General features: G+C 40.4%; 1 protein-coding gene across 2 annotated transcripts in view; it reads left to right on the top strand.

The window, feature by feature from the left end:
- Window positions 1-13246, top strand: part of VEGFD (vascular endothelial growth factor D) — a 29702-nt gene extending 16456 nt beyond the window's left edge. For both annotated transcript variants that reach the window (XM_062603861.1, XM_062603862.1), the window contains exons 2-7: window positions 154-364; window positions 3876-4066; window positions 6383-6531; window positions 7850-7947; window positions 10351-10546; window positions 12584-13246. In XM_062603861.1, coding sequence (XP_062459845.1) covers window positions 154-364; window positions 3876-4066; window positions 6383-6531; window positions 7850-7947; window positions 10351-10546; window positions 12584-12710 — 972 coding nt within the window. In that variant the 3' untranslated portion in view covers window positions 12711-13246. The remainder of the gene's footprint in view (window positions 1-153; window positions 365-3875; window positions 4067-6382; window positions 6532-7849; window positions 7948-10350; window positions 10547-12583) is intronic.
- The last annotated feature ends 1140 nt before the right edge of the window (window positions 13247-14386 follow it).

Genomic DNA, 14386 nt, shown 5'->3' with positions numbered 1-14386 from the left:
TCAAACCCTGGGACATCTCTGTGTGCTACTGTATTCCTAAGTACTCTTGGCTGCTCTCAGTAATGTGCTGCCTTTTTCTGCAAGTGCTCCATGTGCTGCAGTGGTGGAAGGCTGTAAAGGTACTGGCTTTCTAACTTATCCCTTCCCTTCCAGAGGACATCTTTGTCAGCATTGGAGAGGTCAGAACAGCAGATCAGGAGAGCATCCAGCCTGGAAGAGCTGCTTCGCATCACTCACTCTGAGGACTGGAAGCTGTGGAAATGCAGGCTAAAACTTAAGAGTCTGGCCAATTTAGACTCCCGCTCTGCATCACATCGCTCTACCAGATTTGCTGCTGCTTTCTATGATATTGATACACTGAAAGGTAGGTGCAGGTTTGCAGCTGAGTCTGATCTTGGCTTCAGGACCATTGATTCTTGTGCAGTAAAGTGTTAAGGACCAGGGTTTCCTAGAATACACACGTATTCTAGGAATACACTGGGAACAACAGAGCATTGATGGAAAATGAATTTGTATGAAAAAATATCAGGCAGCAGCCTGAGTATGCCTCCCTGTTTTATGTCCAGATCAGGCTTATTTTTCTCTGTATACTCTCCAAAGAGAAGATGTATTATGTATAGGTTTGTCAGCTCAAAGAATGGAGGGGAAGTCAATGTGCAAAGAGCAGGTTGGAATGGCTGACCAAGGGACCAGCCAGCAGCATTGTCCTAAATCACAGAATTTGCTTGCAGGCAGAAACACAAGCTTTACCTCTGGCATAGAAATCCCTTTTTTATTAGGTGTGCTCTGATACGAGGCACTGCATCAGCAGCAGAATTGCAGAGTAAGAAGGTATTGCCCTAATATCAATCTATTTGAGGAAGTATGTCCAGAAAGAAGTAAATCTTGAAACAATAAAACAACATCTGAATGCAGGCAATCACAACTATTCCCTCATCTGCTGCAAAAATTAATATTGTTCCTTCTAGGTTAAAGACTCAAGATGCATTATATATTCATAGACATAAAGGCTCAGTTACCACACTTTGGTCTAGCAAATGGACATCCTACAGCAAATCTACCCTGTAGACTAATGAAGGATAGACGAAGCTAGTCATTTTTTTGTTCAGTCTTTACCCTGAAGTGATACAATCATATCAATTTCCTTTGGGGAAACCAGATATTGCTGATCTTGTTCCAATACCACTTTCACAATAACCACAGCCATATTTACACACCATTACTCAGCTAAATTATGGCCCAGCAAAGGCCTTAATTTGCTTCTCTGAGCCACAGCTCAGAAATGCAGCTATGAGTGCCAGTCTGAAAAGGGTTTTAAACTTCTTATAGAAATTTTGTACAGAAAAAAGCTAAATCAAATACACATTGGCATAACAATAAAAAGGGCTTTAATTAATGAGAAACATTTTGTTTACATAGCTGTACAAGTCTACACAGCAACATTAACAATTTATTGAGTTATTAGAAGTATTATCCAGGATCAAGTCCTGTAATTCTCTACCCACCACTGCTCATTTACTGAGCACTAGCATTTCTGAAAAATCAAAATATTCCTATTGTCAAAACAAGAAGACAACAGGGGATGTTATCAAATGTTACTGAGGAACTGCATATTGCAATGTTTGGTTTTTTTTTCAGTGGCAGAATAATTTAACTGTTCAGGTAATAAAGTCAGATGACTGTTGTCATATAGATGTAATTTTCTGCTTGGAACAGCTATTAAGTCACTTCCTACTTTTCCTTTAGAAGTCTAACTCTAGACACAGACATGTTAACTTTCTCAAAGTCAAGGCACTGAAAGTTAGGTTAAAAAAAGCCCAACAGGTCATCTTCTCCATTCTGCAATCCAAAGTGGAATTACCCCAGAACAGAAACTATCTTTGTTCTAATATTCTAATATGTTCAGGGTACTAAAGCTCCTTTTAAAAAACAAGCTTATAAACATGTATTTTTCCCCCCCACACACCCTTTCCAGTCATTAAACAATGACCTTTTTGCCAAGGGCATCTGTTTTATTTTAGTAAAGTGTTTTGACAAGAAGGCTGGGTCAAGGCTGTTCATTGCTTCACTGCTAGATCATCTTCCACAGCACCCCAAACTCCTGCAGGGAAAATTCAGGAGTTTCTCTTCCTCTTTTCTAGATCTTTAAAGATAAATACATGGAAATTTCATGTCACTGTGTCTAACCACAGCCTCCCTGAGTAGCGCAGCTCACCTAGGACTGCAGTGCTCTGATGCTGGACTCTCTATCAGAGCCAAATATCTCAGCAGCTGCCCTGTGCTTGCACATCGAAAATACCCGGTTGAACAAAATGTGACACCCACCTCTTTGTGACTGCCCCTTCCTATAACAGCCCTTCTGCTAAAGAAGTGGTTAACAAACTGAGGATGTGTGCAGTTGGAAAGGTCATCACTGCTTATACTTATTGAAGTGACATCTGAAGTGATTACATGCACATACCTTAATGAGTCTGCCAAACAGTTTATTTTCTATTTTAAGTCCTAGTATTAGATTGCTGGTTTGATAGACTAATATTACGGAAAAACATTACATAAAGTTCTATTGATTTTAGTGATTCTTCTCTTAATTTATTGTAAAATCATAATTCAGACCCCAAGCTCTTATTTCTTGTGTTTTTTGTACGACTGGAAAGTGTAGTGAATCAGCTTTCAGGAAGGACTTTGCAGGAATAAACAAACTGATTTAAATATACATGGTTGAAGAAAAAGTTAAAAATAAAAGGAAAGTCAGGTAGGAAAGATAGAAATAAATGCTTGCCTGAAGAAAAAGTATAGCATGTAGATTAAAAGTGCTCCAGATTTTTTTTACATTTTCTTTTTCAGAACTTCCCTGTAAATGTATCCACTGCTTGCACAATAGTAGGGTGGTGGGCTGCAGTGAGAGAACAATTGTCTTGATAGTACAAAAGTTGCTTTTGATCTTTCAGAAGCCTGATGGAGGGGGGCAGACAAGAAAAATATTTTTTGTGATTTTAAGAGGGACTAAAGAATAAGCACTGGTGACTTTTAAGTAATTCCATAACAGGTAAGCAAAAGCCAAAAAAAGCAGGGCCACCTCTTAACAAGACTCAAGATAATATTATGTAAATGTCACTGTTTTCTCCCTCTGGGGTTCAGTCAGTTAATGCATTTTTCCTTCTCACAGTCAGAATTTGACAGATCAATCTAAAATAAATTACTAGTCTACAACAACTCAGTATTTGAAAGATGCCACAGTGTTTTGTACAGATAAATCATGCTTGAATTCATATTCCTGTTATTCAGACTTGAACCCCCTGATGGTACTGAGGTGTGAGAGTGTTTGTCTTGGATTTCATTAGACATTTTGGAAACAGTGTTCGCTGGCTGACATCCAGTAGGAGTATTAATACCCTCTGACCAGAATCTGTTAATCATTAATGTGCTCTTGCAGTCAGGCGCAGGCTCTGCTGAGTCTGTGGTGGGGTACACAGAAAGAAAGGATAAAATGACAATAAAGAGGTCTGCCCTGGAGAAAAGAAGAGCAGGGTGGTGGCCAGCTTTGTCAGTCACCGTGGAGATGACTCTCAGCCAGGGGAAATCAATGCAGCTCTGTTTAAACCACTGGAATTAATGGAGATTTTGGTCATCTGCATTGAAAGCTAAAGGCGGATACATGCAAAAACCTCTCTGCCAGTGCAGCTGGTGTAAGTTACTGGGATAATTTTGCACTCAGACTCTCTCCAGTCCTTAGATCGATCCAAGTAAGTGCAAATCAATCCAAGTAAGTGCAAATGGCCTGCCAGCACTTAATTTTTATTTATATAATGCTTCTGCCTCACTAATCAGAGGTTTAACTTTGCCATGATTGCTCATAAAAATGGTGTTTTCTCCAGTCATAGATGAGGAATGGCAAAAGACTCAGTGTGTGCCAAGGGAAACCTGTGTGGAAGTTGCCAAAGAGCTGGGTACAACAACCAACAAATTTTTCAAGCCTCCTTGTGTGAACGTGTTCAGATGCGGGGGCTGCTGCAATGAGGAGAGTCTGAGCTGCATGAATACAAGTACAACTTACGTGTCGAAAACGGTAAATGAGGCTATTCATCTGTTTCTTTTTACACTGGCCATTAAAAAAGGGAGGGGAAGGAGGATGTTTGGTTTCAGAGATCCTGTTATGGAAGATCTGTCTGCACTATCATAACAAACAGTAGAATTAATTTTTTATCCATGCAGAGTGAATGCAGGCATGTGCAACAGCAATTTTACATTCATGTTGCAATGTTAAAAATGGATATATATGTGTAGAGATGGAAAATCAGGCCCTGAGAAAGTGACTGCAGGCTCACGTGATGTTAAGAAGTTTAATTCTTCTTTAGTGTGTCACTTGGACTTGGGACCTCTGGAGCATATTAGCTCATGGGAAATCTCTGCACCAAAGGGTTAAGAGAGACTCTGGAAAATTTTGCTGTGTGAGACAGGAGTCTAAGCGCTGCATTTTCAAAATTACCATCAGTGCCAAAAAGGCTGGCTAATAATTTTGGATGTACAGTTTTACCAGCCTAAAAAGGAGACATTTTCAGCAGGAGAGACCAGATGCTCTCAATCTGAATACCTCATGATCTGAATGTGCCAAATCACAAGTCACTTTGGAAATGAAAGGCTTAAAACAGTAGTCAATTACTGCTTAGGTATAACAGGTGACAAATACCTGAGTTTTAATGGCCAATGCCAAAAAGTGAGCATAAAGAGAATAGCCAGAAAGTTTCTTTCTGTAGACTCCCTGTAGTGTCTATGTACAGGGATATCTTGCTCCAGTAGGTGATTGAGCAGAGCTCCAAGTTTAGTACTTTCAATCAGCACTACAGATGAAACCAGCTGTGTTCACACCTGCAGAAAGAGCACAAGAGACTGGTCCTCCTTGATTAATCTTCATTTTGTGCATCCCTACTTATAGTTGATAACACCTTTTGACTTAGAGTAAAACATTAAATTTTACTTACGAAAAAGGCTTTTCTTTAAATCAGGACAAAGATGGAGGGCAGTTGATTTAAAAAGAAAATTGAAGTCCTTATGGGCAGCAAGTCAAATTCATGTCTGTATTGGTTTCAGGTTTGTTGGAATCTAATTCCACTGTGTCTAGTTGTACTGTAATATAGCTTGAGTAAAATAAATCAGGGCCTGTCCTTCTTGCGTCAATGTTCATTAATTGCTTTCATTTCACACCAGAAGGAGAAAGCTGTTACAAGCTCTTGGTCACACACAAAAGTCAGCTGGTCAGTTCAGGGAGCTAGGTCAGGCTAAAATGTATTTATTTATTCATGTGGCTTTGAAGCAGCAGTTTATAAGTTTGTTGAAAAACTGAAGTTTTGCAGAGTGTAACATTCCTTCAGCATTCTTCAAAATAACCGTTCCCTCAAAAGTCCCCAGCTAAGTCCCACTCTTGGATACACCACCACCAGTCCAGATTTACTCCTCTAAAATGAATGGAATTACTCCCATATTAGTGACAGCATCTTTTTTTCCTTGTCATAAAATATCCTCTCAAGGATATTCATGTCACCTGAAGTCAGACACTGTGACACCTAAATTCAAATGTCCAAGCAGTCTGTTCTAGGAATACTTTTCAATGCCTACATGTGGCTGCAGTGTTAAGCCAAGACATGCTGGCATGCAAAGACGTACCCTATGTGTGCCTTCATTTCCCTGGGAAGAAAGCTGGCTTGGGGAAGGTACAGGCAGGGGGTGGGTCACTTCAACACCTCTGACATGTAGCTGCCCAAGGAACCAGGGCTTCCACAAGGCTAAACAGAGATCAGCCTAAGCAATCTGCAGGCACTGCAGTTAGGCTGCTTGGTTCCTTAGGCTCCTGCTATAATCAAGAGAGAGATGTTTCCAGGGCAATTCCCTGCAAGAACATGGCTGAAGTGAAATGAACTCTATTTACTCCTGTTTCTTACCTCTCTGCAGAGGCTGTGGAGGTGAAATTAGGCCACTAAACATGCATGCTGTGATTATACCCTAGGACAGTTAAATAGCTGTCTCCATAAGCAACTGAAATTCAACTGATGATATAACTGAGGACAACGTTTCCAACCCCTGTATTTTCCATTTGAACCACGCATTCAGAAGAAATTTTGAGTGTGTTTGCAAATAATTTTGAGTGGTCTTGGGTGTTTAATAGCTGGTAATACAGCACTGGGACCACCATTTTGGCAATTTCCTTTCTTGGTGGGCATTGCTTACTTTTCAAAACCTTCAGTGCCCACTTGCTCATGGTAACTACCTCTGGAAAAAGAGCAATGGTGGGAAAAGTGGTGGCAAAGAATAAGAGGTTTTGAATTAAAACTCCAAATTTTAACTGTATAAGGGAAACTGACAAATAAATGTTATTTCACCCACCTAGCTCTTTGAGATCTCGGTTCCCTTGACAAGTGTTCCTGAGCCCGTACCAATCAAAATTGCTAATCACACAGGCTGTAAGTGTCTATCAAATACCCAGCGCCATCAGTATGCCATCATACGAAGATCTGTGCAGTACCCAGAAGAAGATGGGTAAGTTCCCTCATTTACAGTTTCTGCACATCCTGTGCTGTTCAAAGTATGAAAACTATTTTGTTCTGATTTGGTCATTATAATGGTCCATTCACTTCAGGTTATCCTGATTGTCACTCTCGGTTAGAAAGCTTCAACTAAACCTTGTGGATTAGAAGTGAGTGGATGCCCGAATTCAACAAATAACAGACTAGTTCAGCAGCATCTGGAGGCATTAAGACATCTAGGTGCTTGAGTGGGAGCTCAAGGGCACATATTATCACTGTGCTCCACTGGGGCTATTTAGGTATGTGCGCACATACTTTTTCAACCTGACATGAGCAACTCTGTTCGTGCATTATTGAGGCAGGGCACAAGTGGGCTTGAGTGCTGTGCTCAAACTAAAGCCCTCTGCCAAACCTCATGGCATGTCAGGTAAGCATCAGTGTGAATCGTGGCTTTCCACTTTCTGGTCCAGTCCTGGTTTGCATCTTTCAGGCTCATTGGCTGGAGAAAAGCCATCTCACATCTAATCCAAAATATGATATAAAATACCTGTAGTCCTGGTGAGAACAGGCTATGTTAATTTAACAAAGACTCTAGAAACGCAGATAGCTTGAGTGACTCACTGAAAGTCAGATATCTGTCTAGCTCTGCATATAGGCTTGCCACTACAACTGCCCTTCAGGTAGACATCTGGACTAGGGGAGAGGTGGCATTTCAGCAAAGCCACTTGAGCCTTCAATCAGCCTGCTGACCCCTCAGAATTCTCTTTCTACACGAATACAGATAAACCTCAGCCTTCTTCTTCCAGTTTGTGAGTTCCTCTTCCACAGCAAAGTGCCTGAAAGTCAAACTAGTCCCTCTAAAACTGGGAAAAGTCCAAGGTACATCCTTAATCATGGGCAAATTATAAACTGGAGCTGCACTTCTGGCAGCTTGGCAAAATTGAATACAGTTACATGGCAGAAATAGTGTAAGACAAAGACTACCCTTGTTGGGGTAGAGCTCTTTTATGGGAAAAGGGAGCTTCAAAACTGTAGCTGTTTCCTAGGGATGTAATCTGAAATACGTGCTGTACCTGTTCTTTCTAGTTGCTGGAAGCCAGACAGCTCAGCCCTATCAGCAAAACCACCCAGTCCCAAGGTATTCTTTCTGCAGCAGTAATGCACACAGATGCCATAGCTTCATGTAGTACAAGTGACAGACCCAGCGTACCAGCAGGCTCATTTTGCCAAATGACTACACTGATGCTCCTATATTTTATCTTTTATTTTTTAATTCCTATGGGTTTGGGGGTTTTTGTTTTGTTTTGTTTTGTTTTCCCCTTTTCTTCTAGATGCCCCTTTACCAACAAACTTTGTCATAATGGATGGATCTGGGATAGTGATAAATGTGAATGTGTTGTAGATGTACAGCACCCCAACAGGAGAGAAGGTAAACATGAAATTACAGATGGACACTTATGCTTTACTATCTTCATGCTGGTTTTGTTTCATTATGCTTTTGTCCTATTTTTTAATTGAGGGAGTTTTGATTCCACATCCCTAGATAGACTTGGTTTAGAGTGTAGAAACTCACCTGAAAATAAACACTTGTATTTGCTTATCCCCATCTCCTGCTTTTTTGCTTGTATGTTTTATTTTCTCTGTATAAGCAATCTGAAAGAGAAATAAAAAAGTATTAAAAAGAGTGAAGTAGATACCCTGGATAATTTTTATTTTACATGGGCCTTAAATTGTATGATGTGAACTAGGGAAAACCTTTGAACTGTAGAAAAGAATTGCCCTGGAATATATTGCATGGAGAAGGTGCTAATTTTTTATTGTGGGAAATTCTTAAGAACAGACTTAACCAGGAATAAGATAGGCAAAATCAGTCCTGCCTGTTAGCTGTAGTTAGTGCAAAAGATTATATGACCTTTCAAAGTATTTTACTAGTTTTTATAATAATAATGTTATATAGGAAGCTTTCAAGCTGATATGCCATACATACTCAGGAGTATGCATGTATAACCCTTCAGGTCTGCGGAAGGAAATATAAAAGGGTAAAATTCATACAAGTATAAACTACTTCCCTTATCCCTCTGCTTTTCCTGGAAAACTGTAATCTGTCAAAGAAGTTTGTGGGAAATATTCTGGGGTGTAACTGTGTAAGTAAGTCTAAAGATACTGGCAGTAAACATTAAGAGTAGATAAAAATTCTCCAAGCCCTGTAAAAGGTTTTTTAAAAAAATGTTTTTCTCAGGAAATTGTACTGGTCAAAATAAAATTAACACAGCACTAGAGCAGACAGACACAGAAGGAAGCCTTGCCTTTGTGGTTTAACCTACATGCTGCAAGCAAAAGAATAAACCATCCAAGGCAACAGTAAATACAAGCTGGCAAGCAATTCCTGGACTAGCAAGCTAAAACAAAACTAAATAACTTTATAAAGTGGCCTGTTGATTATAATCTCTAATTTTAATAAGCAAGAGATCATTTTCGTAGTGGTTTCTGGAGGATCCATTCTCACTCTGGATCAGATCATCTGAACATCAGGTTAGGTAGTTAAGCTCAAGTTAGACTTTTCACTCAAGAAAGGATTAGTAAAGTATTTCAGAGTAAGTCCAAAGGACTGTGAATAGCCCAAGTCCTCTTAAGTCTTAGCCTTTTGTAAGGTCAGCTTGGAGCTTTAACATTTGTGGCTTGTTGAATTATAGCTTTTGTTGACACAGACTCAATATTTCCCCAGATTAAATATCATTCTCTAAAGTACATTGTGTTTGGCAGTGACTGAGACAAAATAATTTAAAATCTGTCTTTGATGTTGAAACAAAGTGAGACCAAAACACTCTATACCACTTCACACACGCCAGACTTTATCACCCCAAGGAAGGGGTTTGTCTTCCAAGAATTTTGGGCAGATTCCTTCCTCCCTTCCAATAGGACACGGGTTTTATTCTGTCTGGATATTGGTTTTCCAGCATTAAGTAAATAATAATGAAGGTTTCTTTTAAGTAATGTGCAAGCCTCTTCTGGCCACTGAGATCAGAGCTCAGGCTGCAGAGGTCGCAGACACAGGTTACGTTCCACATTCCATAGGTTAAATCTAAAAGCTAATTGTAAAACTACAGGAAATTACCTTCCCAATGACACATTATATGCCTTGACCTTTAACTGGGGATGTGCTGCTAGCATTTTAATAAGGCTTTCATAAATTGTGGTCCCTTTTTGCAAGGATCAGATTCTTATTGTACTCCAGATGTGTATTTTGAGGGCAGATAAATGAGGTATTAGACAGTGCAATCACTCAACTGGGGTTTTGTTTCTGAACCAAAGTATTTTCTTCCGTATTCCACTGAGAAGTGTGTATATGCTCCTTATTGAAGCGCTAGACCAGCTTGCACCTTACTAGATACAGCATTACTTTTGCAAAATTTCCTCAGTATATGAATAGTGAAGTACATTGCATGGTGAATGTGACAGTTTGCATGGATGTACATTTTCATCTGGGGCATAGACTAAATCCTTTTTGAGATTTTCTTTTTAAAACCTGCTGTCCAGTAAAGATCTGTGCATTCCAAAACCTAACATTAGACTCTTTTAATATACAGCCCCCAAATTTTCTTTTTGCAGGATTAAACTCACAATAAATGGCGATATTAGAGTAAGTGAAATAATCAGTCCAATCCTCTCAAGTCCTTTTTTGCACAGTAAGCTACAACAGAAATTCTGAAGACTAGAATGTGTCAGATAGTACACCTGTGAGTCCTAGTGATTACAAAGAGAGAGTTAGTCTCTTCAAAAGCAGGATTTAGACAAGTAAAGCTTACTACTAATGAGGTATGTGCTATTGCAGGACTCCCTCCTCTTGCTGAGCTGGCTATGTGTGGGCAACATATGGAATTTGATGAAGAAAATTGTGAATGCATCTGCAGACAGAAGTGTCCCACAGATTTTTTCCAAAGTAAAGAGAACTGCAGCTGCTATTTGTGTAGAGAGAGCCAGGAGAGCTGTGCTCTGAAACACAAGATATTTCATGCTGAAACCTGCAGGTACGTGTTCCTTGGCATTCAGTATCTACACTCCAAGATCTGAATTATCTTGTATAGACACTGAAAGTGCAAGTGCTGAACTAGCTAGGAGCTCCACCCAGGATAAAATACCTTCCTGCAGTTAGGGAGATAATAACAGAGATGATATTTACAGTATTTACTTCATAGAAGTAGTCTAAGGTTTACTTAATTAACATGTTTTAAAGAAATCTGGACAAGGATGCTATTCAACTACCAGTATTTATTATTTTTTCCCCTAGTCTTAAGGGAATGATGTGCAACTGTGCTGTAACTGAAATTACTGTGTGACACACAGGATTTACAGTGAGATACTGAGTCTTGCATTTGTTGGTAGGTAGAACCCATCCCATGCTCTCTGCGACCGCTGAATTCAGTCACATGGACATCTAGGGACAAAGGTTCCCTAAGTTGGTACCCACACTATACATTCCTTATTTGTTTTGTCCTCAGAGCAAGTGATTGTCTAGAGCTAATGCAATTTTGTGTACATACAAACCTACTCAACCAGCCATAATTCCACTGAGAAGTAGGAAAATAGTTCTGGAGATGTTATACTACATGCCTTTCCCTAACCCTTTTGTGTAACTAATTTTGAGGTTTGACAAAACTTCAGTGGAAAATGCCCTCTTAAAAAACCTGTTTTCATAGAATCATAGAATCAACTAGGTTGGAAAAGACCTTTAAGATAATCAAGTCCAACCATTACCCTAGAACCACCAAGACCACCACTAAGCCATGTCACTAAAAGCCTCATCTACACATTTTTTGAACACTTGGAGGGATGGTGATTCCACCACTGCATGGAGCAGCCTGTTCCAATGCCTGATCACCCTCTCGGTGAAGAAATTTTTCCTAATGTCCAACCTAAACCTCCCCTGGAGCAAGCTGAGGCCATTACCTCTTGTCCTATCACTTGTTACTTGGGAGAAGAATCTGACCCGCATCTCACTACAACCTCCTGAAAGGTAGTAGAGAGGTAGTAGAGAGCAACAAGGTCTCCCTTGAGCCTTCTCCAGACTAAACAATTCCAGTTCCCTCAGCTGCTCCTCCTAAAACTTGTTCTCCAGACCTTTCACCAGCTTCTCTGGAACCACTCCAGCACCTCAATGTCTTTCCTGTAGTGAGGGGCCCAGTACTGAACACAGTATTCAAGGTGCAGCCTCACCAGTGCTGAATACAGGGGGACAATCACTTTCCTAGTCCTGCTGGTCCATGCTAGCTCTGATAAAAGCCAGGATGCATTAGTTTATTTTTTAAATTTCTCAGAAAGCCTTGGTCTCATGTAGAGAGCCCGGTGCATGCAGCAGCTTGGTCTGAAAGTTTATGTGAGGACAGTCAGCATGCAGTTTCTCTGAGTACCTGGTCACCTACAAGGTCCATTCTCATTAACTTCAGAGGTTCATTCCTGGAGAAGAAGATGTGGAAGAAGTAACCTTTTCATCTTTAGGTTCAGCTTTGAAAATAAGGACAAGCATAAAATAGTTGGCAACAAGTATAAAAATAGCTAAAAGAATCAGCAGAGCTCAAAGTGAGAATACGAGACTTAGTCACTTCTGTGTTTGAGACAGTTGGGAGGGGATCGATGGAATCATCTGTTGTTTCTAGAAGCCATGAGTTTGGCTTCTTGAAATTACTGCCATCTGGACAGAGGACTTTTATGACCACTATTCCTGGAGAACCAAAGCTGAAGCCTCAGGTGAGTTAAAGTCCTTCACAGAATTTGAGGGGAGCACTATCCACTGCTAACACTCCGGACTTCACTGCTCTCAAGAAATGAAAGAATTGCTTAGGTCATAGATGTGGAAAAATGGACAACAGCAAGACTTATTGCTGTAGACAAAAACTGTCAGGCAGCAAAATCTTATCTCCCTGTGTTATAAGGGTGTTGACGCTTTCCCAAATGTTGTCTAGACAGCACTGCAGTGTTCAAAGATTAAAAAGTTGAGGAACGTGACAGTGCAGGATTTTCATATTACAGTGTTCTATCTTTTTGCTTTTTTCTCTTTTATCAAACAGCTGTGAGGACAGATGTCCATCCCAACCCAGAACATGCCCAACTGCAAAACCAGTGTGTTCCAGGCATTGTCGTTGTCCAAAGGAGAAGAGAGGTTCTCATGGGTCCCAAAGCAGAGAAACTCCTTGACTGAGCTCCCTCTATTCTCTGAAAATCCACTGCTTTGCAAAGTAGCTGTCACTGACTTTCAAACCATAGTAAACACAAACATCTTCCACATTAATAGCAGAAGAATGAATCCAGTCTGCATTTATTTATTAATCACTAACTGCAGGTGAATCCTTTGGGACACTGGCAATTGTTCTCTAAGAGGTAGCAACAACCAATGAAGTACTGGCTGTGTCAAAGAAAGAGTGGAAAGCGCTTGCTCAATGTTACTCAATGGAAGATGAAGCTGGTATGTTGGTAAAGAGTCACGGTCACCAGCCAGTCTTTCAGAGATTAAGACTAGATAATCTTAGCCTCTGAATCCTTAGCTAATGCAGTTCCTGGGTGAAACTTTCTTCAGAAATTCAGTGTACAGGATTTGGCTTCTAGTTGGTTCAGCACTGACTTATTTGATCTACTGTCCAGCTTTGATTATCATTTTGAGTTTATTGTACAACTACTGTCAGATGTGCCATATTTAAGTGTATATAAGAAAATAAATACATCAGTTATTCGAATGGTTTTGATCTTCCTCTGTTACTTTAAAACTCTGCCCAACAAAAAGAAAACAAGCAAAACCCCAAGGCCATCTCAAGTACAGCCTTCTTATGTTTGTCCCACTGGGACTGGCTTCTGCCCAAACCCAGGTCAAAACAAGGCCACTTGATCAAATCATTTCAGTAAAAAAGTCATTTTTCCCACGTCTGCTTGACAGCCATGTGTGATTTATTTATTTGTTTCTGCTGTAATGTGTTAATCTCCCTAAGGGGGTAACAGCCACACTAGTACTAACTCTTCAGTGTTTTTTAGAAAGGCATGTTTCACTAAAAGATGGTTTTGCTTTTAGCTTACCATGCTATGAAAATCTCTCTTTTGCACTGAGATTCCTTTCACCGGTGTGAGGCTTGAGTAACAGTGTTTTACCCAAATCAAATACAAGGACAGAATTATTTTCTGAGCCACTGAAGTCAGGACTGAGCCAGACCAGAGAAAATATTGTCAGCAGTAATCCTGAACTGGAAGTGATGGCCTTGATTACTGAATAATTTTTCCACTTTGCTGAATTCTCCAGCTCTACATTGCATTGTGAATGGAGGGAATAGAGCAAATGAAACAACCGCCACAGAGATGGAGAGCTTGACACAACACGGAACAGAAAATGGGGTTTTGATGCACACCTGAGATTTCTTCTTTATACTTCTATAGGGAAAAAATGGATTGGTTTAAAATAATATCAGACCCAGTCCTGTAAAATTGATTGAATTTTGAACAAAGCACCAAACAATTTAATGTGTCTCTTGTTAGAGTAAGCCATTTAGGATTTGACCCTATGTGAGTGCTCTGAGCGCTTCCTAAGCTGTTTGTGATCTAGGTCTGTGCAAACACACTGGCCCGCTGCTTTTGTTATCTGTGCTGGGAACTGGCCTGGGTTCCCCTGGCCAAGCAACACATTCTGCCCTGTGAGCATGCTAGGTGTAGCCCCTGCAGCAAGCTTACCTTCTGGTCCTCACTGGGCTCACCTGCTGAGGGGTTTCCTCCAGAGGAAAGGCCAGATGCAGCTAGCCTTCGCTTTGCATGGATGAGGAGAATGTGACCCTAGTACAAACCCAGGTGAATCACCTTGGTAGCAGCACACCCTCACATTTCCCTCACTCCTC

The sequence above is a fragment of the Pezoporus occidentalis genome, unplaced genomic scaffold (assembly GCF_034315485.1).
Source record: "Pezoporus occidentalis ecotype Australia unplaced genomic scaffold, CSIRO_AGI_Poc_V1 ctg81, whole genome shotgun sequence".
Lineage (NCBI taxonomy): Eukaryota > Metazoa > Chordata > Aves > Psittaciformes > Psittacidae > Pezoporus > Pezoporus occidentalis.
This window is presented reverse-complemented; position numbering and strand designations above follow the sequence as displayed.